Genomic DNA, 24,151 nt, shown 5'->3' with positions numbered 1-24,151 from the left:
CAAGGGTATGTGCTGCATGATCCTATTTGCTATGGTTTGAAGGTGTCCCCTTCAAAATCCAGGCATTGAAACTTAATGGCTAATGTGACAGTATTAAGAGGTGATTGGGCTATGAGGGCTACTCCTTCATGAATGGGATTAAGGCCCTTATACAAGAAGCTTTGAGCAGCGTTGGGCTCTCCTGGCCTTCCGCTTCTGGCATGTGAGGACACAGCATTCGTCCGACCCGGGGCACGCAGCATCAAGGCACCATCCTGGGAGGAGAGAGGAGTCCTCATCAGACACTGAAGCTGCTGGAGCCTTGATCTCCGACTTCCCGGCCTTCAGAATATAAGAAAATAAATATCTGTTCTTTATAAATTATCCAGTCTGTGGTGTTATTACAGCTGCAAAAATGGACTAAGACACTATTTATATGACATTCTAAAACAGGCAAAAGTAATTTATATTGATAAAAATCAAACTAGTAGTTGCCTGGGGAGGGTAGTGGGCTAAGTGTTGACTGCAAGGTGACACAAGGAAACTTTTTGGTGGGAAGGAAATGTTCTAAATACTAATAGGTTGATGGTTTTATGGGTGTATACATTTGTCAGAACTCATTATACTCATAATGCCTACATTTTACTGAATATAAATTAAAGCTCAAATAATGGGAGGAGAGAAAACAGTGAACAGACAACTCTTTTTGAGGGGTTTCAGTGTAAAGGGAAAGCTAGAAATGTGGCAGCAGCAGGAGAGAGTAGAGTCAAAAGAAACTTTTTTTAGATAGGAGAAATGATAGCCTATTTGTATGCTAATGGAGGAGCACTAGAGAGGGAAAATCGAATGACGCAGAGGGAAAGGGGAGAAAGGCTGAAGTAACATCTTTGAGTAAATGAGGGAGCACAGAGAGAGGGACCAGCCTTGGCCAGAGGTACAGTCACAGGTGGCAAGACAGTGTAAGGACTGAAGGCTGGTGGGGAGTGTGCTATGAGAACCTGGGGAAGTTCTCTGATTGGTTCTGTTTTCTCAGTGGACTAGGGAACAAAAAATTCAGCTGAGAGTAAGAAAGAGGGAGGAGGTGTTGGATATTTGCAGAGAAAAGTTGTAAAACAGTCATTGAGGAAAGTTGGGAAGGAGACTAAATGGACCAGGGAAATAAGGAATGGTTTCTGGACAGCATATAAACCACATGAGATTAGGGATCATGAATTTAAGACTAAACCAATCTGCACAGACGAGTGTTTTCCTCCAGCTTCATTGAGTTGTGCAGGTGCAGTCATGGTTTGGATTAAAGCAGGATTATAGTTTAGTCAAGAGTACAGAAAGATGAAGGGAGCTGAAGCTATATGAAAGGAAGTGTTTATGATGATGGACTGTGGATTTTAAACTGGCAAGGAGAGAAATGCAAACATGAAGAGGTGACGGACAGTGGAAACGTGATAAGAAATCAATGGATTTTGGTTTTGGTGGAGTTGAAGAGTTGCTGGAATTACGATACTAAAGAGAAGAAACTAAAAGGATAGGAAGTTAGAATACTTAAAGTTGAGATTAACCAGGAGTTGGAGTTCTGGGTTATGGTCAGTTCTAGAGGATGCCCAGAGGAATGGGTGGCTGAGGTAAGTTGTAGATAAAGATCATTGGATGAGGTGAATAAATCAAAAGGTGAGGGTACAAAGGATCATCCACATGAGACACTGCCTCACTGATTAAGCAGGAGCAGGGTGTGCAGTGAGTTAGGAGCTAACATTTTTAAGGAATGAGGGCGAATGACCTAGGGGTGAGTGGATGATAGTGACAAGATAATGCAGTTGGTGTTACAGTGTTGAGTGGCTACCAAGAGCAAGGAAGTCACCTACCTTACATCCAAGTCTAGGGGATGAGTAGTGTGGGAGAGAATAGTCACTATTCAAGAGGGCTGCAGGGGAAACAATAAGCTTGAGAAAGAGCCAAAAATTTTGGATGGAAGAGGGGGATATACAGAACCGCATGGAGATTAGAGATGGGGAATGCAAGATGAACTGGGAGACCTGGGCTTCTCAGGGTAACTGACAAGACCAGTAATAAAGGATGTTATGAAATTAGTTATAATGGTCCCAAAGCAGTGGTTTTAAGGCTGGAGGGTAGGGTCCTCCCAGAAGTACAGGAGTCCATCCTTATCCCCCATTTTAGTTACTCGTGGTACACTGCAATGAGAGTACAGTACGAGAGACAACACACATAACTTTTATTACAGTATGTTGTTATAATTGTTCTGTTATTGTTGAAATCTTACTGTGCCTAATTTATAAATTAAACTTTATCATAGGTATGTATGTGTAGGAAAAAAACATGGTATATGGAGGGTTTAGTACTATCTGGGTTTCAGGCATCCTCTGGGGAGGTCTTGAAAAGTAACCCCTGTGGATAAGAGAAGAGTACTGTGTGCAGAGTTCTCAGGCTTCCGCATTCCATCTAAGCGGATGAAGTGGACCAGTGGTTTCACTTCTACTTTTTTTTTTTTGGTGGCTGGCTGGTTCAGGGATCCAAACCCTTGACTTTGGTGTTAGAAGGCCACACTCTAACCACCTGAGCCAACCGGCCAGCCCTGGGTTCATTTCTAGTACCAACATTTTGCAAAAACTGTTTGAGCTACTTCATTTTATTTATTTTTAAGAATATATTATATAAAGTTATCAAAGTTATGTAACACTACAGAGAGCACAGAAAAATAACTTATAATCTAATCACTCTATTTTTTTCTCTTCCAATATTTTGGCATATGTAGGCTTTTTCTTGTAATTAGTGTAACCTCAAATTATCTTGCTTTTTTATCTAACGTTTTTATCATGAGTTTTTCCATGTTGCCATGAGAGCTCAATACTGATTTTTACTGAATGCATATTTCATGAAGTGAATACGCTATAATTTATGTAACTGCCCCCCTTACTAATTGCTAGACTATTGTTGATTATCATTTTTAAATAATTACAACTAACTCAGTGACATTTTTGTGTATATTTGGCTACACTCTAGAACTAAATGAATGTGAACTGCTGTACATTAGCCAAGATGTTAACACATGAAAACTTTACTGGAAAAGTCAAATGAATTACTAAGATACTTTTAAAGTGCTTTGCTTATTATCATTCTGCTTGGAAAAGTTTACCCTAACTTTATAGTAAGGAAACACTCAAAATCATGAACAGACCTAAAAAACAGATGAGTTTCCAAGCCAACAAGGCCTCTGTTGATAACCAGGCAGGGACTTTACATATCTTGCTTAGTCCCTAGCACATCAGTACCACAGGAGTGCCATGTTCTGGGGTGACGTATGAGCAGGGAAGGAACACGAGGACATGTTAAAAACTGCTGATATAAAATAAGTTCCCTGACTACCTCTCTTAATGTTGGTAGTTTGGGGTCCAGAGCCCTCTAAAAGACCCAGAGGTTAATGAGGTTAAAATCCTTTCTGCAAGGCTCACAAGTCATTCATTAGCTGAGTTATTTTGTAGTTCACAAGCAGAGTTCAACCATCTCTAACTCTGAAAAGTTTTGTTTGCACATTTCTCCTGGCCCTACTTGTTAAATAAAATTATCAGAATCCATTGTTTTAGACTGAACCCCTGCATTGGTCCCCAACAGATCAGACCAAACCAAAATGGAGTCACTCATGTTAAGTGCCATATGTTCAAACTGAAACTTTAAGGAAGCAGACAGATCTCAAAATTGACTTTTTTTTTTTTCTCCTGAAAACAGGAGATTCCAGCATAATAAGAAAGTCCCCTCTTCTCTAATCCTTATGAAAAAGTAACCTGGTATTAAAGGTTTTTTCCTATTGTTCTGTTTCCTGATCCCACCTTATAAAACCCACTGTTTTGCTATTTCCCAGTGAAATTTAAGACCAAATGAATCCATTTACAATAGTGACAGAGCACATCAGTGCCTAAAATTTTGGTCAACCTCTCAAAATTGAGAGGTTGACCAAAAAGGAGGGAATTGTTAAATTGTCTGGCGTAAAGTTTTCTTCATAGTGAACTATAACCTAACTTGATGTGTAAGGAGAGTGTAACCTACTCTTGTAACAAGCAGGCACAGCCAACTCTTCAAGTCATGTTCAAATAAGGCAAAAGCCCAGCTGTAATCAATCCAGCTGTTTCTGTACCTCACTTCCGTTTTCTGTATGCCACTTTCTTTTTTCTTTCTTTTTTTGGCCAGTACAGGGATTGAACCCATTCATCACTTTGCTTTTTTTGTCTAAAAGTCTTAGCCAAGCGGATTTCCTCTGACCCGATTTGTGAACCATTTTTTGCTCAAACTCTGTTAAATTTAATGTTTAAAGTTTTTTCTTCAACATACTAAAACTTTCTAAATGAAGTCAATGATCAGCTACAAAGTTTCAGTTTACTAATTCCCTTTACACAGGGCACTAGATGTTACAATTCAAGACATTAGTTTCATGTATGTAAATACTGTATCTTTTTAAAAAATTTAGGTTAAGTTTTGGTCAATCCTCTGTCTTCATAAATGGAGTACCTCCAGTTACTTAGCTCCACTTTTTAAAAATAAAACCATAATCCTTGTAATCTATGGGTTTCATTGTATGTGTCCTTTTTTGCCATGACCATTAATGAGTCATATAAGGAAATATTCTATCTGTGGTATGAGCTACCTCAGCTCCACATAGTAGCTGTTCTTTCTTGGCTGCAAACCAGAAATAGATGTATTACTTTTTCTGAGTAGGTCTTCTGAGTAATTAATCTTATCTAAATTTGTTTCACTCAGAATTTACCTCCCTATCATTACCTCACCCCAGCTTTAAGAGAAAACATATACTCTAAAGATCATTACTGATTTACTTGCTATGCTTACAAGCCTGAGAGGGCCAGGTACAACAAGTGATGCAATAGGCCAGGAGTTGAAAGACTTTCTATAGGGGCCGGCCCGGTGGCGCACTGGGTAAGTGTGCCGCTTGGGAAGCGTGGCGGCGCTCCCGCCCGAGGGTTTGGATCCCCCATACAGACCGGATCCCCCATACAGACCGGATCCCCCATACAGACCGGATCCCCCATACAGACCAGTTCCTTTTGGCTCCAGGGCTGTAGTCTGCCAACCCTGAATTAAACGATGCTAGACCTCAGGTATCTCACCAACTCGGCTTTCATCATAAATGAGTCTCTCTTGAAGGAGTGAGATAGCGAGTATGGATAAATTTGTAAACTACTATTTTCAGTTTTTGCAATTTAAAGTGTGGCTGAAACTGTGACCGTGCTGTAAACTTGGCATGTTTTTGTTATTCTGCTACACAGAAGAATCTGAATATCTGGACATTTTGGGTATATGTATAGCCCAGCAGTTTAACTATAATTTCTGGCATGGCCAGCAGAAACTAAGCGGCATATATCATCATGTTTTAATTTCTCCTGCTGAATGCTCTTAAGCAGTCCTGTTACATACTTCCTCCTCTTGACACGATTGGTGAGAATCACATGGGCTGATATCAAATTGATAACTTCACACATTTTAAATATCCCATTGTAATAAGTGAGACAGGTAAGAGGCTGAAGGGCACAGGTGGACCACACTGGTTAATCTACATTAAGTGTCCAGAAAGCAAACCACTCCGTAAGACCAGAATTCTCATCCTTCCCTACCCCCAACAGGGATTATTTCAAAGTTAAACTGCAGCTGCTTGATTTATTTAAAGTGAGTCCCATAGCATTTGTGGCTACTTAATGGACCACTCTGTGCAATGTGTACACTGCTTCAAGAGTTCTGCTTTCTTGGAACATTCCTTCCAAAAATTCTCTTTAGAACACTGCTCTATAATATACAGATGACTATCATACTCAGATGAACCCCACACATTACATCATAATGTTAGTTTTCACAAAGGAAAATAGGAGGAAAATGTATTTTTTAATGGAACTAAAATCCCTGAGGCAAAGTGAATTGATATCTATAAATGCACATCTGCCACAGCATGAAAGGACATTGTATTTATCATTGTCAAGAGCTATGAAGTACTTATTTTTCACAGCAGTTTAATGGCAGAAATTCCAATTGAAGAACTAACATTTGGATGTTCATGTTCTCATAAAATGCTTGGGTACACAAATTAGAATGTCCCAGCCTGGGAAGGCTAACTAAAAAGAACAGAGATCTGCTAACTATGGCTGGGCTAGTTTTTACCAGAAAAAAATCAAGAGTCACTGGGTGAACCAAGAAACCAAGTAAGAGTTTGAGAGAAAAATGTTTTGATAAATACTTTTTTTTTATTAGGAAATATTGTTATTCACTTGCAAAAAAGAAAAACAAAACAAAAAATTTGGTTTTTGGTGTGGTGACTTTAAAAAATCCATTAAATCTATGGGACTCCTTATTTATCACCCAAACCTACTCAAATTTGTACAGGAAGCCATTCAAGACAAAATTTAAAGTAATTTCAACTGTATTATTAGCACCACACATTTCCAGTAATGGTCTGAATTCAAATCTGTGGTAAAAAAACAAGCTGGCTGGTTTTATCCCAGTAAAAACAGAAATCATACTTATGAAGGAAGTGTGAAGACTATGATCTCAATACCACCCTTTGAAGAGGTTATTTTTCCCATTGCCAGAAGTTCAGTTTTCTAATAAACACTAAAAGACAATTTCTTTTTGATACAGATTTTGCCATTTTAAATATTAACTTCCATTTTAACATTCATGTACTAGGGAAATAAATACCATCTGACGAGGCTGATAGTTCTCAAACTGATCTAATGTAGATGTTATACATTACTTGGAAGGGGTCCTTGGATATATGATGATGATACTATCCCCTTACATTTACTGAGTTTTCAATGTGCCAGGCACTGATATAAATACTTGAAATGTATTAACCCATAAATTGGCCCATTCATGGAGAAAGAGACAGGTTAAGGAAAGTGACTAAGATCACACAGCAAGTAAGAGTTGGATTTGAACACAGGTGCTGACTTCAGAGCTGTGCTTCTCAACACTATGCTTAGCTGCCTGGTGTTTGTCTTGTTTTGACAAAGAACCAGCTGTTGAACTTAAAAGAGGCACTGGCCCACCTTTCCTTAATATCCTACTTTCTTAAAAACAATTCCTTTGTGAAGACTGTTTTAAATGTTTCTGATTTTACAAAAGGCCTTAATATGTTGAAATATCATTTTATAATGCAAATAATGGTTTTATACATTTTATTGAACGTTTTTCATTCTGCCTTTCAAATTGAATCAATAATTGTAAAAACACAATTTTATAGTGACATAAGTATCTTCACAGTTAGATGTTCAACCTTTGCACATAAATTTAGTTTGGAAAAGGTAATATATTAGTAAGTAAGTACATATTTATCTCAATCTTTAAAAACTTTTAGGAAACCTAGAATAAATGTATTGAAATTAGATTTCCTGGGCAATACTAGAAATCTATATGGATAAAGAATATTCACAAAGAGGGAAGAAACTACAAAATGACAACTACTGGTATGCTAGATAGGACAATCAGTTAATTTGTCTTCAAATATGATTTGTCTAAGAAGGCTGAAGCTCTTTTCCATATTTTAGTCCCCTACACTTCCTCTTTAATTGATTATATTCTGATATTCTAGCAAATAACAGAATTAAAAACTACTCCTCAGAGTGAGAATCTACAATAAAATGTGTACCACCTAATGCTACTAGTTTAATAAACATTATCTCAATAACTAATCAATCACCACTGTTTAAAATTTACAGTAAGAAACTTATTAAAAACAACAAAAGTTTATCTCTGTTCCAAATCCAGGCCAATTTAAGTAATTTTCAATATAGCTAAATTCAATGTCAGGGTTATATGTGGTTAAATCTGGCTGAGCAGACTTCTAAGAATATGACTATGTAGATGAACCACTGAGATCAGTTGGTTCCCTTCCTAAGCCAATGATTCTCTCTTTTTGAGGAGATTCAGTAGTGAAGGATCCATCAACCCTATGCTCACATGAAATCTACTCCTTCCTGCTGGCCCACCACCATTTTAAAAACTTCCAGTTAGTTGTGTTTTTATAGCTTTTTCACTGGAGACCATAAGTTTGAGTTGAATTATTCAATGTGAGGGTGACAATGAGAGAACGTGGATCTTTCTTATTCTTGTGAACTGTGATCTTTCCTTTCAAGGCTTCACCTACAAAAGAAAAGCAAAAAATGTGTTAAAGAATTCATGGATAATTAAGAATACAGTCTACCAGAAAAGTAAATCATGTAGACCTAGCACTCTTCTTGCAGTGATATGTTTCACTACTTTTTAAAACTTTTTTATTTTTTAAAAATTAATAGACTCAATTTTGTTAGAGCAGTTTTATTTTTCACTGATATTTAAATGAAGCAAGAACTAACTACACACCACAGGTGTCAAATCTTTGTGAAAGAGTAAGCAAAACTACAGTGGTCATGCAGGGTCAGGGGAACAGTTTTAATGAACTCCTGAATATGAGACCCTATGGTGGGTTCTGGGCATACAGAGAAAAAACAGGACATGGTCCCTGCCCTCAGAGTTCATGATCGAGGATGAAAAGAAATAGCTATGTCAACAATTACACAATGGGCACATGTCTAAAGTGTGCTGGGGGTGAGGACTGGGGATAGATGGAAGGCAGTAAAAGCCAAGGCTTCACAGAAATTGATAAATTATCCAAGTCCAGGGCTAACGTCATGGTTAACCAGGCTTAAGGAGTGTACATGTAATGGCATTTAAAGGAGAGAAAACATGTTGAGAGAGCCTTCAGGGAATAGCATTTTGAGGAACTAAAAATTACAGTTGGGAAAACTTAAAAAAACATTTATACTTTATAGAGGCATATGACAAGGCTGTTGGCCTTCAATGTGCTGACACTGTAAATGGGAAACAGAACATATACAGGTAAAACAGTGAACACAAAAGAATTACATATCTGTCTAAAGGCAAACGCTGATTTCCTAAAAAATTTTTCTGTATGCTTCAAATTTTATTTTATTCCAAACTGGAATTATCTATGTGTTTTTCTGATAATAAATATTTCATTTTTTTTTTCCTGTTTTGCAAAGAATGATTTAAAAATAACAAAGCAGAAGAGATTACTAAATTGTAATTGATCACTTTCAAATTTTATTTTATTCCAAACTGGAATTATCTATGTGTTTTTCTGATAATAAATATTTCTTTTTTTTTTTTTCCTGTTTTGCAAAGAATGATTTAAAAATAACAAAGCAGAAGAGATTACTAAATTGTAATTGATCACCATCCCTCACATTAATAATAGTAAAATCACACCAACTAGTATCAGGAATAGCTTCACAACCTGGATGGACCCAATGACACTCCATATAAAATGATGATTGAGGAATCTATGTAAAACTATCCAAGTACTGAATCAATATCTTATTTTTTAAAAAACTGCAAATCCTGCACATTCAGGGATAATGAATCTGCATGCTTTTCAATATGGTAGTGAAATAAGACAAGTGAAACATAACAAAACCATCTACTGGTTATATTTATTTTCAGAATATAATGATTCCATTACTGATACATTCATTCTATACATCTCCACAAAAGCAAGGTGACACATATAGTTTAACACAAAATTAAGAAATTAAGAATAAAGAAAGAAACAACATAGTCCAAGGTGCATTCCATTCAGCAAAGCATAAAAATGATTTTATGTGTAGGTATATAAATTAAAGTATATGTGTGGCTTTGGCTTTTATATCTGATCTACTCCTCTATATTATTAAGAAAACAGAACTATCTCATATGCCATGCTCACCAATAGCAAAACATGACAAAGATTACAGGTTAGTTCCACAGACTTTAAAGAGTTCAGGTTAATCATCAGATAATAATAGTTTATGTGAATACTTATTCAATACTTACATTGTGCTAGGTCCTATCCTAAGAGCTTTTTACCTGATTTATCTCACTTAATGATCACAAAATATTTCTATGAGGTAAGTGCATTTTCCTTACTTTAGAGATGAGGTTCAGAAAGGGTAAGTAACTTGCCCAAGGTCACACTGCCGGTCAGTGGAAGCCTACAATACTTGACATATATGTAACAACATCTGTCCATGATTTATTCACATAAAACTATAAAACAACTCTAAAGATGATCCAGATAAATGGGGACATACATTTTGCTTGTGTATGAAAGACTCAATACTGTTAAGATATCTATATTCCCCAAACTAATTTATAGACCCAACAAAATTCCAATCAAAATCCTAGCAGGCTTCTTATGGGGGTAGAAATTAACAAGCTGATTAAAAAATTTATATGGAAACATAAAGGATCTAGGATAGCCAAAATAGTTTTGAAAAAGAACAAAGTAGGAAGACTTACACATCTTATAAAGACAGTGTCTTACCAGCATAAGGACAGATATACACATCAGTGGAACAAAACAGAGAGCTCAGATACAGACCTATACACATACTTTTTTTTTCCTTTTTGACCAGTAAGGGGATTGCAACCCTTGGCACAGTGTGGTCTGCACCACACTCAGCCAGTGAGCGCACCGGCCATCCCTATATAGGATCCGAACCTGCAGCCTCGGCGCTTCCAGTGCTGCACTCTCCCAAGTGAGCTACGGGGCTGGCCCCACATAATAATTTTTGACAAGGGAGCCAAGGTAATTAAATGGGAACAGGATAGTCTTTTCAAGAAATGATGACAGAACAAATGAATATACATTTGGAAAAAGATGAACAACTAACTTTTTAAATTAAAATGAAATAGACTACAGACCTAATGGTAGAATGGAAAACTATAAAAGTTTTAGAAGAAACATAAGAAAATTTTTGTGATGTTGGGGTAGAATAAGATTCCATAATTATGACACAAAAGCACAAACTGTAAGTTTGGCTTTATAGAAACTCATAAGACATTTCTACTCTTCAAAAGACATGAAAAGAAAAAGAAAACAAATGAACAGCCCTAGAATTGAGATAAAAATACTAGCAACACATATATTTGACAAAGAACTTGTATCCACATATAAAAAGAATTCTTACAACTCAATAAGACAACAAACCACACTATTTAAAATCAAGCAAAATATTTTAACAGAATTCTCACAAAAAAAGATATACAAATGGCCAATAACAGATGGAAAAAAAAAGATATACAAACAGCTAGTAACAGATGAAAAGATGTTCAACATGATTAGTCATCAGACAAATGCACATTAAAAACACAGATACTACTACACACCCAATAGAATGGCTTAAATGAAAATGACTGACCTTTTTATAAGTGTTGACAAGGATGTGGGGCAACTGAACTCACAAATGTTAAATAGTACAGTCATTTTGAAAAAGTTTACCAGCTTCTTTTAAAGTTAAATGCACACTTACCATAAGACCCAGTAATTCCACATCTAGGTATTTACCCAAGAGAAATGAAAACATGTGTCTGCACAGACTTTTACATGAATGTTCGCAGCAACTTTATTCATAATGGCCTCTTACTGAAAACAATCCAAAAGTCTAGCAACAGGTGAATGCATAAGTAAACTGGGGTATATCCATACATAAAAATACAACTCAGCAATAAAAAAGAACTAAAGATACATAGACAAAGAAGCTACAGCACATTCTGAATAATTACACTCATATAAAATTCTAAACGAGGTAATACTAATACATAGTGACAGAGAACATATCAATGGCTGTCTTGGTCTGGGAATTTGAGTTGGGGACTGACCACACAGGGGACCAAAGAGGAAACTTTTCGTAGTAATGGAAATACTGTGTATTTCCAAATTAGTGTACACATTGATAAAAACTAATCAAACTGTACAATTAAAATGTGTGAATTTTTCTTGTTTGTAAATTGTAGCATAGTAAGTTGTTTTAAAAATGTGGTGTCATTCCTGAGCAAAAAATAAGGCTGGAGGCATTACCCTTTTGACTTCAAATTATACTATAAAGCTATATTAACCAAAAAAGCCTGGTACTAGCATAAAGACAGACATGTAGACCAACGGAATGGAATAGAGAACCCAGAAATCAATCCATGTACTTACGGTCAACTGATCTTTGACAAAGGTACCAAGAACATACATTGGGGAAGGGATAGTCACTTCAATAGATGGTACTAGGAAAATCAGATATCCATATGTAGAAGAATGAGACTGGACCTATACCTCTCATCATATATCAGACCAACTCAAAATGGATTAAAGACTTAAAATATACGATCTGAAACTATAAAACTCCTGGAAGAAAATGTAGGGGAAACACTTGAGGAAGTAGGACTGGGCAAAGACTTTATGAATAATACCCTAAAAGCACAGGCAACAAAAGAAAAAACAAACAAATGGGATTACATCAAACTAAAAAGCTTCTGCACAGCAAAATAATCAATCAATAGACTGAGAAGACAACCCAGAAAAGGGGAGAAAATATTTGCAAACTATAAATCTGACAAGGGATTAATATCCAGAATACACAAGAAACTCAAAAAACTCAACAGTATAAAAAAAAACAATCAATAAATCAGCAAAGGCGCTAAATAGACATTTCTCAAAGGAAGACATACAAATGGCCAACAGCCACATGAAAAAATGCTCAACATCACTAATCATCAGGCAAATGCAAATCAAAACCATTTTGAGATATCATCTCATCCCAGTTACACTGGCTGTTATCAAAAAGAGAATAACAAATTGTGACAGGGATGCAGAGAAAAGGGAATCCTTCTACACTGTTGGTGGGGCTGTAAATTAGTACAGCCATTATAGCAAACAGTATGGAGGTTCCTCAAACAACTATAGATAGAACTACCACACAATCCAGCAATCCTCGGTATATACCCCAAAGAATGCAAATCATCATGTAGAAGGAATACCTGCACGTCCATGTTTATCACAGCTGTATTTACAATAGCCAAGCAATGGAATCAACCTAAATGTCTATCCATGGACAACTGGATAAAAAACATGTGGTACCAGCAATCCTCGGTATATACCCCAAAGAATGCAAATCATCATGTAGAAGGAATACCTGCACTTCCATGTTTATCACAGCTGTATTTACAATAGCCAAGCAATGGAATCAACCTAAATGTCTATCCATGGACAACTGGATAAAAAACATGTGGTACATATACACAATGGAATACTACTCAGCCATAAAAAAGAATAACATTCTGCCATTCACGGCAACATGGATGAACTTAGAGAAAATTATGTTAAGTGAAATAAGCCAGGCACAGAAAGAGAAATATGGCATATCTTCATAAGTGGGAGCTAAAAAGGAAAGAAGGAAAGAGAAAGAGAGAAAGAAAAAAGAAACAATAGTCATAATAATACACTGACCTTTCAGAAGGAGAGAATATAACTGGAGTTACTAGAAGTGCGAAAGGGAGAGAGAAAGGGGGGGTCAGTGAGATATTGGTTAATGGACACAAAGAATGAATATATACTGTAATGATGAATAAGCTAATTATCCTTATATGACCATCACATATTGTATACAAGTATTGATAGTCAACTCTATACCCTACAAATATGTATAATCAATTAACTTTCAACTTTAAAAAGTATATAAATAAATAATAAATAAAAAAATTAAAATGTGGTATCTTATGAATAAACATAAATAACTGAACTATAGTACAGAAATCAGAAAATCAATTTTCCGAGACTTCTGGTCATGATGGTGGAATAGACAGTCCCTAGCGTCACTCTCTCCCACAAATCAACTGATTTACAACTATAAAAACATAACATCAAGTGCATATGGAACGTGGAGACGTCCAGCGGGGGAGGCCGAAGCTCCATGGAGACCACATGCCCTGCGGGGCCGCCGTCCCACGATCCAGCACATAGGCTTCACCACCGCCATCCGGCTCCATTCCCAGCCCGGCCCAATGTGCATAGTGGGGTGACGTCTGGCAGGGGAGGTGGAGGCTCCGCAGAAACCACACACCCTATGGTGCCACCACTGCGTGATCCAGCAGGTAGGCTTCAATGCAGGCACCCCGCTCCATTCCCAGCACAGCCTAGTGCGCATGGAGCAGGGTGACATCCGGCAGGGGAGGCAGCAACTCCGCGGGGACCACACTGCTGCCGGATGATCCAGCAATCCGGCCCAGTGTGTGCAGAGAGGGGAGACGTCCAGTGGGGGAGGCAGAAGCTCCGCAGAGACCACACTACCACCGCGCGATCCAGCAGCCTGGTCCAGCGCGTATGGAGCAGAGAGACATCCAGCAGGGGAGGTAGAAGCTCTGTAGAGACCACACACCCTTTGGGGGGGGCCGCCGCCACGCGATCCAGAAGCAGGTAGGCTTCACTACTGCCACCAGGCCCCATCCCAAGCCCGGCCCAGCGCGCATGGAGCAGGGAGACATCCAGCAGGGGAAGGGGAAGCTCCGCAGAGACCACACACTCTGTGGTGCCTACGCGCATCCCAGCAGCCTGGCCCAAGGCGTGCAGAACTGGGAGTCGTCCAGCACGGGAGGTGGAAGCTCAGCAGAGACCACATGCCCTGCGGTACCAACCCATGACCCAGCAGCCTGGCTGAGTCCAAGCTGACCAGAGAGGTGGCTCCCCGGAGAGGCCCAAAACCTGAGGAAACCACACACGCAAGGCACTAGTAGCCAACTGAGCAGTCACTGAGGTAGCCATACCAAATTGGCAACCCCAGCAGCATCTTAGTCAGACAATAGCAAGTCACTAGAGGCCAACTGAGCCAATAGTGTCAAACTTGTGGACTGTGTAACTCCCTGGCAAAATGAATAAACATCAAAGAAAAGATACAAGAAATACAAAAAATCAAGAAAGTATGAATAAACATCAAAGAAAAGATACCAGAAATACAAAAAATCAAGAAAGTATACCACCAAAGGGTAATAACTCTCAAGCTCTAGATGCTATAGAACAAGAAGCCCTTGAAATGACTGACAAGGAATTTCGAGTGATAATTCTAAGGAAACTGAATGAGATACAAGAAAACTCAGCAAGACATCATGATGAAATGAGAAAAAGTATACAGGACCTCAAAGAAGACATGTACAAGGAAATCAATGCCCTGAAAAACAAATTGTAGCAGAACTTGCTGAACTGAAGAATTTATTCAGCGAAATAAAAAACACAACGGAGAGTTTAACCAGCAGGCTTGCGGGAGTTGAAGAGAGAACCTCTGAACTTTAAGATGGGCTGTTTGAAATAACACAAGCAGAGCAAAAAAAAAAAAAAAAGAAAGAAAATAGAATCAAAGGCATTGAAGAAAATCTGAGAGAGATATCAGACAACCTTAATTGCTCAAATATCAGAGTCATGGGTATTCCAGAAGGGGAGGAAAAAGGAGATTGCATTGAAAACATATTCAACAAAATAGTGGCAGAATACTTCCCAGGTAAAGGAAAAATCACAGATCTTCATATCCAGGAAGCTCAAAAATCTCCAAACATATTCAACCCAAAAAGGTCGTCTCCAAGACATGTTATAGTCAAATTGGCAAAACTCAAGACAAAGAGAGAATCTTAAAAGCTGCAAGAGAGAAGCATCAAATCACCTATAACAGAGCCCCAATCAGACTAACATCAGACTTTTCATCACAAGCCCTAAAAGCCAGAAAGGAATGGGATGATATATTCAAAATACTATAAGACAGAGATTGCCAGCCAAGAATACTCTACCCTGCAAGGCTATCCTTCCGAAATGAAGGTCAAGTAGTATATTTCTCAGACAAACAAAAACTGCAGGAGTTCACCACCACATGACCACCCTTACAAGAAATTCTCAAGGGAGTACTGGGTTTGGTACCTGAAAAATAACTACCACTGCCATAAAAACCCAAGAAAAATCAAAACCCACTAGTAAAATAAAAATGCCAACAATGAAGAGAAAACAAACAAAAAGGCTATCTACAACCCAAGGAACCAACAAGTACATAAAACAAACAGTAAACCAGAAAGAAAGCAACAAAAGACACTAAAGACATCCAAACAAGAATCAATAAAATGCTAGGAGTAAATCAACATATATATATTTTTTTTTCTTGTCTTTTTCCGTGTCCGGCAACGGATCGCAACCCTCAGTGTCGCCCCCGTACCGGACCGGGACCGGCAACGGGATCGCAGCCCTCGGTGTTGCCCCCGCGCCTCGCTCAGCCAGTGAGCGGGAACCGGTCTGTATGTGGGATCCGAACCCTCGGCGGGAGCGCCACCACACTTCCCAAGTGGCGCACTATAGCAGTGCGCCACCGGGCCGGCCCTAAATCAACATTTTTAAATAACAACTCTTAATGTAAAAGGCTTAAATTTCACAATCAAAAGACACAGACTGCCTAACTGGATTAAAAAGGAGGACCCAACTATATGCTACCTTCAAGAGACCCACCTCACCCATAAAGACTCACATAGACTAAGAGTGAAAGGATGGAGAAAGATTTACCATGCAAACGGAAAAGAAAAACGAGCTGGAGTAGCTATTCTTATATCAGATAAAATAGACTTGAAACTAAAAACCATAAAAAGAGACAACGAGGGACACTACATAATGATAAAAGGACTGATCCATCAAGAAGACATAACAATCATAAATATGTACGCACCCAATGTTGGAGCAGCCAGATTTATAAAACAAACTCTATTAGACCTAAAGAAGGAAATAGACACTAATACCATAATAGCAGGGGACCTGAACACCCCACTGTAAATATTAGACAGACCATCTAGGCAAAAATTCAGCAGAGAAACACAAGATCTAAGCAATACTCTAGACCAATTGGACTTGGCAGACGTCTACAGAACATTCCATCCAACAGCCTCAGAATATTCATTCTTCTCATCAGCACATGGATCATTCTCCAGGAGAGATCACATTAGGTCACAAATCAAATCTCAACAAACTCAAAAAATTGGAATTATCCCATGTATTTTTTTCAGACCAGGATGGATTAAAATTAGAAATCAACAACAAACAAAATTCTGGAAACTATACAGACACGTGGAAATTAAACAGCATTCTACTTAATGATATATAGGTCCAAGAAGAAATCAAACAGGAAAGCAAAAAATTTATTGAAACTGATGAAAACAATGATACATCATACCAAAACACTGGAATACTGCAAATGCATTACTAAGGGGGAAATTTATCACATTAAATGCTTACTTCAGAAGAATGGAAAGATGGCAAGTGAACAACCTAATACTTCACCTTAAAGAACTAGAAAAACAAGAACAATTCAAACCCAAAGTTAGCAGACGGAAAGAAATCATTAAGATCAGAGCAGAACTTAATGAAGTTGAAACCCAAAAAAACATTACAAAAGATCAATGAATCAAAAAGTTGGTTTTTTGAAAAGATAAATAAAATCGACAAACCATTAGCATGGCTAACAAAAAAAAGAAAGAGAAGAATCAAATAACAAAAATTAGAAATGAAAAAGGTGATATTACAGCTGATTCATCTGAAATACAAGAAATCATTCGAGACTACTATAAACAACTATACGCCAACAAATATGAAAATCTGGAGGAAATGGATAAATTTATGGACACACACAAACTCCCAAAACTAAGCCATGAAGACGTAGAAAATCTGCACAGACCAATAACAATAAAGGAGACTGAAGCTGTTATCAGAAGGCTCCCAACAAAGAAAAGCCCAGGATCAGATGGACTCACAGTAGAATTCTACCAAACATTCAAAGAGGAATTGACACCAATTCTTTACAAACTATTCCAAAAGATTGAAACAGACACAAATCTCCCAAACTCATTCTATGAAGCAAACATCATCCTGATACAAAAACCAGGTAAACATATAACCAAAAAAGAAAACTAGAGGCCAATATCCTGGATGAATATAGATGCAAAAATCCTCACTAAAATACTAGCAAAGAGAATACAGCAACACATACATCAAATTATTCACCACAATCAAGTGGGATTCATCCCAGGGATGCAAGGTTGGTTCAACATATGCAAATCAATAAATGTGATACACCATATTAATAAAATCAAACACAAGGACCATATGATCATCTCTATAGATGCTGAAAAAGCATTTGATAAAATTCAATATTCACTCATGACAAAGACCCTCTATAAGTTATGTATAAACGGAAAGTATCTCAACATAATTAAAGCCACATATGATAAACCCACTGCCAATATCATCCTGAATGGGGAAAAACTGAAAGCTTTTCCTTTAAGAACAGGAACCAGACAAGGATGCCCACTCTCACCACTCCTATTCAACATAGTATTGGAAGTATTAGCCAGAGCAATCAGAATTGAGAAGGAAATAAAGGGCATCCAGATTGGAAAAGATGAAGTCAAACTGTCCCTGTTTGCAGATGACATGATCCTATATATCAAACAGCCCAAATCATCTATTAAAAAACTCTTAGAGGTGATAAAAGAGTTCAGCACAGTAGCAGGATACAAAATCAACACACAAAAATCAGTAGCATTTCTATTCACCAATAGTGAACAAGCAGAAAGAGAAATCAAGAAAGCCTGCCCATTCACAATAGCCACCAAAAAAATAAAATACCTAGGAACTGAACTAACTAAGGATGTGAAAAATCTCTATAACGAGAACTACAAACCACTCCTGAGAGAAATTAGAGAGGATACAAAAAGATGGAAAGACATCCCATGCTCCTGGATTGGAAGAATCAATATAGTGAAAATGACTATACTACCCAAAGTAATATACAAATTCAATGCAATCCCCATCAAAATTCCAATGACATTTCTCTCAGAAATGGAAAGAACTATACAGTCATTTATCTGGAATAACAAAAGACCAAGAATAGCCAAAGCAACGCTGAGCAAAAAAAAATAAAGCTGAAGGTATTACTCTACCTGACTTTAAACTATACTACAAAGCCACAATAACCAAAACAGCATGGTACTGGTATAAAAACAGAGACACTGATCAATGGAATAGAATAGAATACCCAGAAATCAACCCACGCACTCACTGCCATTTGATCTTCAGCAAAGGCATCAAGTCTATTCACTGGGGTCGGGACTCCCTCTTCAGCAAAGGGTGCTGGGATAACTGGATATCCATATGCAGGAGATTGAAACTAGACCCATACCTCTCACCATATACTAAAATCAACTCAAAATGGATCAAGGATTTAAATATACACCCCGAAACAATAAAACTTATTAAAGAAAACATAGGAGAAACCCTTCAGCAAATAGGGCTGGGCACAGACTTCATGAATATGACCCCAAAAGCACAGGCAACCAAAGGAAAAATAAACAAATGGGACTATAACAAACTAAAAAGCTTCTGCACAGCAAAAGAAACAATTAACAGAGCTAAAAGACAACCAACAGAGTGGGAGAAAATATTTGCAAAATACACATCCAACAAAGGACTAATATCCAGAATATATAAAGAACTCAAACAACTTTACAAGAAAAAAACAAGCAACCCAATCAAAAAATGGGCAAAAGAACTAAGTAAGCATTTCTCTAAAGAAGATATGCAAATGGCCAACAGTCATATGAAAAAATGCTCAACATCACTCAGCATCCAGGAAATGCAAATCAAAACCACACTGAGATACCATCTCACCCCAGTTAGGATGGCAAAAATCCAAAAGACGCTGAATATGGAAAATGGTATGGAGGTTCCTCAAACAATTGCAGATAGATCTTCCATATGACCCAGCTATCCCACTGCTGGGAATATACCCAGAGGAATGGAAGTCATCAAATTAAAGGTATACCTGTTCCCCAGTGTTCATTGCAGCACTCTTTACAATAGCCAAGAGTTGGAATCTGCCCAAATGTCCATCATTGGATGAGTGGATATGGAAAATGTGGTATATCTACACAATGGAATACTACTCAGCTGTAAAAGAGAATGAAATACTGCCATTTGCAACAACATGGATGGACCTATATTATATTAAGTGAAACAAGTCAGGCACAGAAAGAGAAATACCACATGTTCTCACTTATTGGTGGGAGCTAAAAATAAATAAATAAATTCACACCCACACACACACACACAAAACCGGGGGAGGGGGGGGTAGACATAACAAGTACAACTCCTTGAAGTTGACATGAGAAGCATACAGAAAGGATACTGTTGGGTGTGAGGGGGGAGAGGAAGGAGGGAGGGAGGTTTCGGTAACGGGCCACAATATTCAACCACATTGTATATCGACAAAATAAAATTTAAAAAAAAAAAAAAGAAAATCAGTTTTCCAGGTCAGTACAGTGTAAGTGGCCTTTTAAATCACTGAGGAAAGGATTCAATAAAATCGTATAAACACAGTAATACAATCTTTTAGAATACGAAACCAAAGTCAGAAACCAAAAGGAAAAGGTTGACAGACTTGACCATAGAAAAACAAAAATAAAAAATTCTATAAAGCAAGACAGTTTAAAGAAAGAAAAGCAAACTAAAACAAAAACAGTGTTATACTAATCCCCCCCTATCTGCAGTTCCTCTTTCAGAATTTTCTATTACCTGAGGTCAATTATGGTCTGAAAATAGGTGAGTACAGTAGGATATTTTGAGAGAGACACCACATTCACATAACTTTTATCACAGTATACTGTTACAATTGTTCCACTTCATTATTATTGTGAATCTCCTACTGTGCCTAATTTATAAATTACTTTATATAGGGTTCAGTACTATCTGCTGTTTTAGGCATCTACTGGGGATCTTGGAACATGTCTTCTTGTGGATAAGGCGGGAGTACTGTACTTTCACCTCTTAGAGTAGCAAAGATTAAAAAAAAGTTTGAATTTTGAATTAATTCCTTAGAATGGATTATTATAAGTGGAATACCTTCATAAAAAGCAAAAAATACATTCCAATTTTACATTCCTGCCATCTTCATCAACATTGTATTTAGTTATTAGAAACCAAACATAAAGACTAAAAGAAAACAACAAAAACACCTGTTATCCAGATAAACAAAAACCAGAACCTGATTGCTTTGATTAACATTTCAGTGATTATCAGAGGTGACGGATATTATCTCCAATGTTTAACCACCATCTAAAAAAAAATATGGTGCATTTACCTTAGTGATTTTCTCACTGATGTATAGGAGGTATTGCTGCACACACTTCCCTTTAGTGAATCTTCTCTAACGGTTGCTGCTCCTTCATTTAAGTTGCCTTAGGAGTGTTAAAATCTAAGTTGGCTTGTTTGCAAATGTTCTTTTCAATTCTTCATGTAAGGGTCAAAATGGAAATGTTCCATGGTGCTTATAAAGCATGTTATCAAATTCTGCATTACATGATCAAAGGATATACCTATAAGAGTTCTATGTATTCCTCGATTTGGAAATATACCTCAAGTCAAAATGAATTAATAATGGGTATTTGTTAAGTTTTTACCAAATAAAAAATTTTAAGCATTGATATTAAATAAAACATCTGAAAAATTACAATAGCATAATTACTTTATATATATGTTAGCTGATACTGTTATTTTCATGTCTTAACATGAAAAACAAGTAAAATATCCTTTCTATAATAATCTTAATTTCACACACTTAAGTTAATTAAATAGCATAAAGGGTACACAGTAACAAATATTATTATTCACACTGCTGAATGCCCTTCAATTGTTCAGGCCTAACTAAAATGCCAAGGCAGTAGCTATAATACCAGAATAGATCAGAGTAATTAATCCGTGTCAAATAGATATAAAATGATTGATGTTGTTAAGTGTGCATACTGTGGTGAGAGCTGCAAAGGACACTCTACAGAGCTGAGCTCTGCCACCTTGTTTTTATCATCAGCAGACGGCTATTAGTATACCACAAAGCAGTGCTGCAGTTCAATCAAGAACAAAATTGATTTCATGGCAATTCTGTTATAATGTGTTTTTTTAAATTAATTTTTTCCAGAGCAATAAAATTTAATTTCCCCCGAAGAGGAAAGAAAAATACAACGAATTGTTATCACTATGAAAGATTAGAGTTAAAAAATGAAAGAAAAAACCCCCCAAATTCTCCATCATATAAAAGCTTACTATGTATATGTAAAGAAAGAGAAATAAATAGACTGATCTTAAGCATATTTTCAAAGACAAATCACATGAAACAGATCTGGATTTTAAAGTAAAAAATGCCAAATAAATTTATACAATAAAACTGTACACTCTTGTTAAAAGGAAAAAAACAAAAACAAACAAAATAAAAACACACCCTGAATTTAAACTTTAAAGAAAGTGTTCTCTAACTCCTTTAGTAGTTGTCACTCTGGGAGGCTGGTATTTTATTACCAAAATGCTGAAAGTATTCAAATGTTTAGAGCACTTGTTTTGGAACTATTTTTAGAACTAGGTTTTGAATAAAAACAAAAACAAACAAAAACCAAACCAAAACAAAAACCTAGGCTCATTATTTTATAGTTCCACTTTGCTTTTAGCCAAACATATTACTGTGTAGTTGAATTCTTATTATTTTAGGCAAACTCTTAGTCTGAGAAATTGTCTTTTTCTGTTTTCTAAAATATCATGTCTACCCCTGATGGTAGATTTACCATTACCAAAAAAAGATTTACCATTAACTGAAGATATTAACATACACAAACACACATATACACACAGCCAGTCTAGGCATAATAATTGTATAGGTGTGTTTACAATACTTTACTTATTAAAAAAATATTGTCATATTACCTTTTGGACACTAAAATAAGTCTTGCATACACAATAAATTTTCCCAATTAGACTCTTAGCTTTATTTCATTCTATCTAAACATTTTATAGCATATTGAGTCAAAAACTACTTTTAGTTTAACTAAATCCAACTATACAGAATTCTTTTAGCCATGCCAAGATAAATCTGAACACCAACCTGCTCAAGTGCAATAGCATGATAAAATTTCTGAGAACATCAGAGTTGGCAAAATGGGCTAACCAAAAGCAACTAGCTAAATGCCCTTGGCATAGTGTCGCCCAAAACGATGAGAGGAAATTAGATTTCAATGACAATGCATAATACTATACTTATTCATTTATTGAGCCGAATGTTTACAATATGCCAAATACTACATCAGATGAAAGAAGAGTGAGAGAGGCAAATAACATCTTCTATTAGAATTCTTTATCACAGCATACTGGGATGCTGTAACACAGCTGTATGTGTGAACTGATCTGGGAGCAATTAACAAAAAAAGGAGCAATTAACTTCCTGAGGACAATGAGAAATATATATAGAAATGAAATGGGTCATAAAAGGTAAGTTGGAATTTTTCAAGGGAAAGAGGTCAAAACAGTTTTCTAGGTAGGAGAATATTTTGGACAAAGAAAGGATGAAGAAAAAACAGGAAAATCAGCTAAAAAATAAGCAGTCTGTATAGCTGGAGAATGTGGGCTTATCTGGGGTTATGAAAGGGTGAGGTTGGAAATGATGAAAAATGATGGTCAGATTGTAAAAGGGCCATGGTAAGGAATTTGTATTTCATCCTGAAGATGTTGACTATCTAGAGAGGGGTTTTAAAAAATTAACTTTAGTAAGGCATTGTTTACATATATAGTTCAATCAGTCTTGCCAGTATATCACTTTCATAAATTCACCACCTCAAAGTCTCAAAGATTATCTCTTGTTTTTTAATACAGTTTTAAGCTTTTATATTTAGGCCTATGATCAACTTAGTTTTTGTGTATGTTAGTTTCTGTATATGATGTAAAGAATTGAGATTCACTATTTTCCTATATATTTAGTTACCCGCCACTATTTGTTGAAAAGACTTAGCCTTTCCCCATTAAATTACATTGCCCCTTAGTAAAAATTTATTTGGTTATACAAGAGTGGGTCTATGTCTGCATTCTCTATTTGTTATATTGATCTATATGTCTATCTATAGTAAATACCAATACTACACTGTTTAGATTAATACAACTTTATAGTAAGTTTAGATAAGGATTCCAATATGGTCCTTTCTCAAAATTGTTCTAGCTATTCTAGGTCTTTTGATTTCCAAATGCATTTTAGAATTAGCCCATCAATTTCTACAAAACTGGGCTTTTGACTTAGATCACACTAAATTAAATGAAATTTGGGAGAAGTAACAACTTAATACCGAGTGTTCTAATCCACAGAGTATAACTGTCCTTCTATTTAGGTTTTCTTTTTTCTTTTTTCTTTTTTTTGTCTTTTTCCGTGTCCGGCAACGGATCGCAACCCTCAGTGTCGCCCCCGTACCGGACCGGGAC

General features: G+C 36.7%; 1 protein-coding gene across 3 annotated transcripts in view; it reads right to left on the bottom strand.

Moving 5' to 3' along the window:
• Nucleotides 1-236: 236 nt before the first annotated feature.
• The window catches only part of PRMT3 (protein arginine methyltransferase 3), a 142,139-nt gene continuing 118,224 nt past the window's right edge, over nucleotides 237-24,151 (bottom strand). Inside the window, exons 14-15 of one of the 3 annotated variants that reach the window (XR_551021.1) lie at nucleotides 7,948-8,130; nucleotides 237-321 (exon numbers count right to left, since the gene is read on the bottom strand). Coding sequence is in view for 2 of the 3 variants with exons in the window: in XM_008579619.1 (XP_008577841.1) it covers nucleotides 8,021-8,130 (110 nt within the window). In the remaining variant the exon portion in view is untranslated. Of the gene's footprint in view, nucleotides 322-7,084; nucleotides 8,131-24,151 lie in introns of those variants that run through there. The other 2 variants (XM_008579619.1, XM_008579620.1) reach the window with 2 other exon arrangements.

The sequence above is a fragment of the Galeopterus variegatus genome, unplaced genomic scaffold (genome assembly GCF_000696425.1).
Source record: "Galeopterus variegatus unplaced genomic scaffold, G_variegatus-3.0.2 Scaffold1926, whole genome shotgun sequence".
Lineage (NCBI taxonomy): Eukaryota > Metazoa > Chordata > Mammalia > Dermoptera > Cynocephalidae > Galeopterus > Galeopterus variegatus.
Note: the sequence above shows the minus strand (reverse complement) of the source record. Positions and strands in the feature narration are given on the sequence as shown.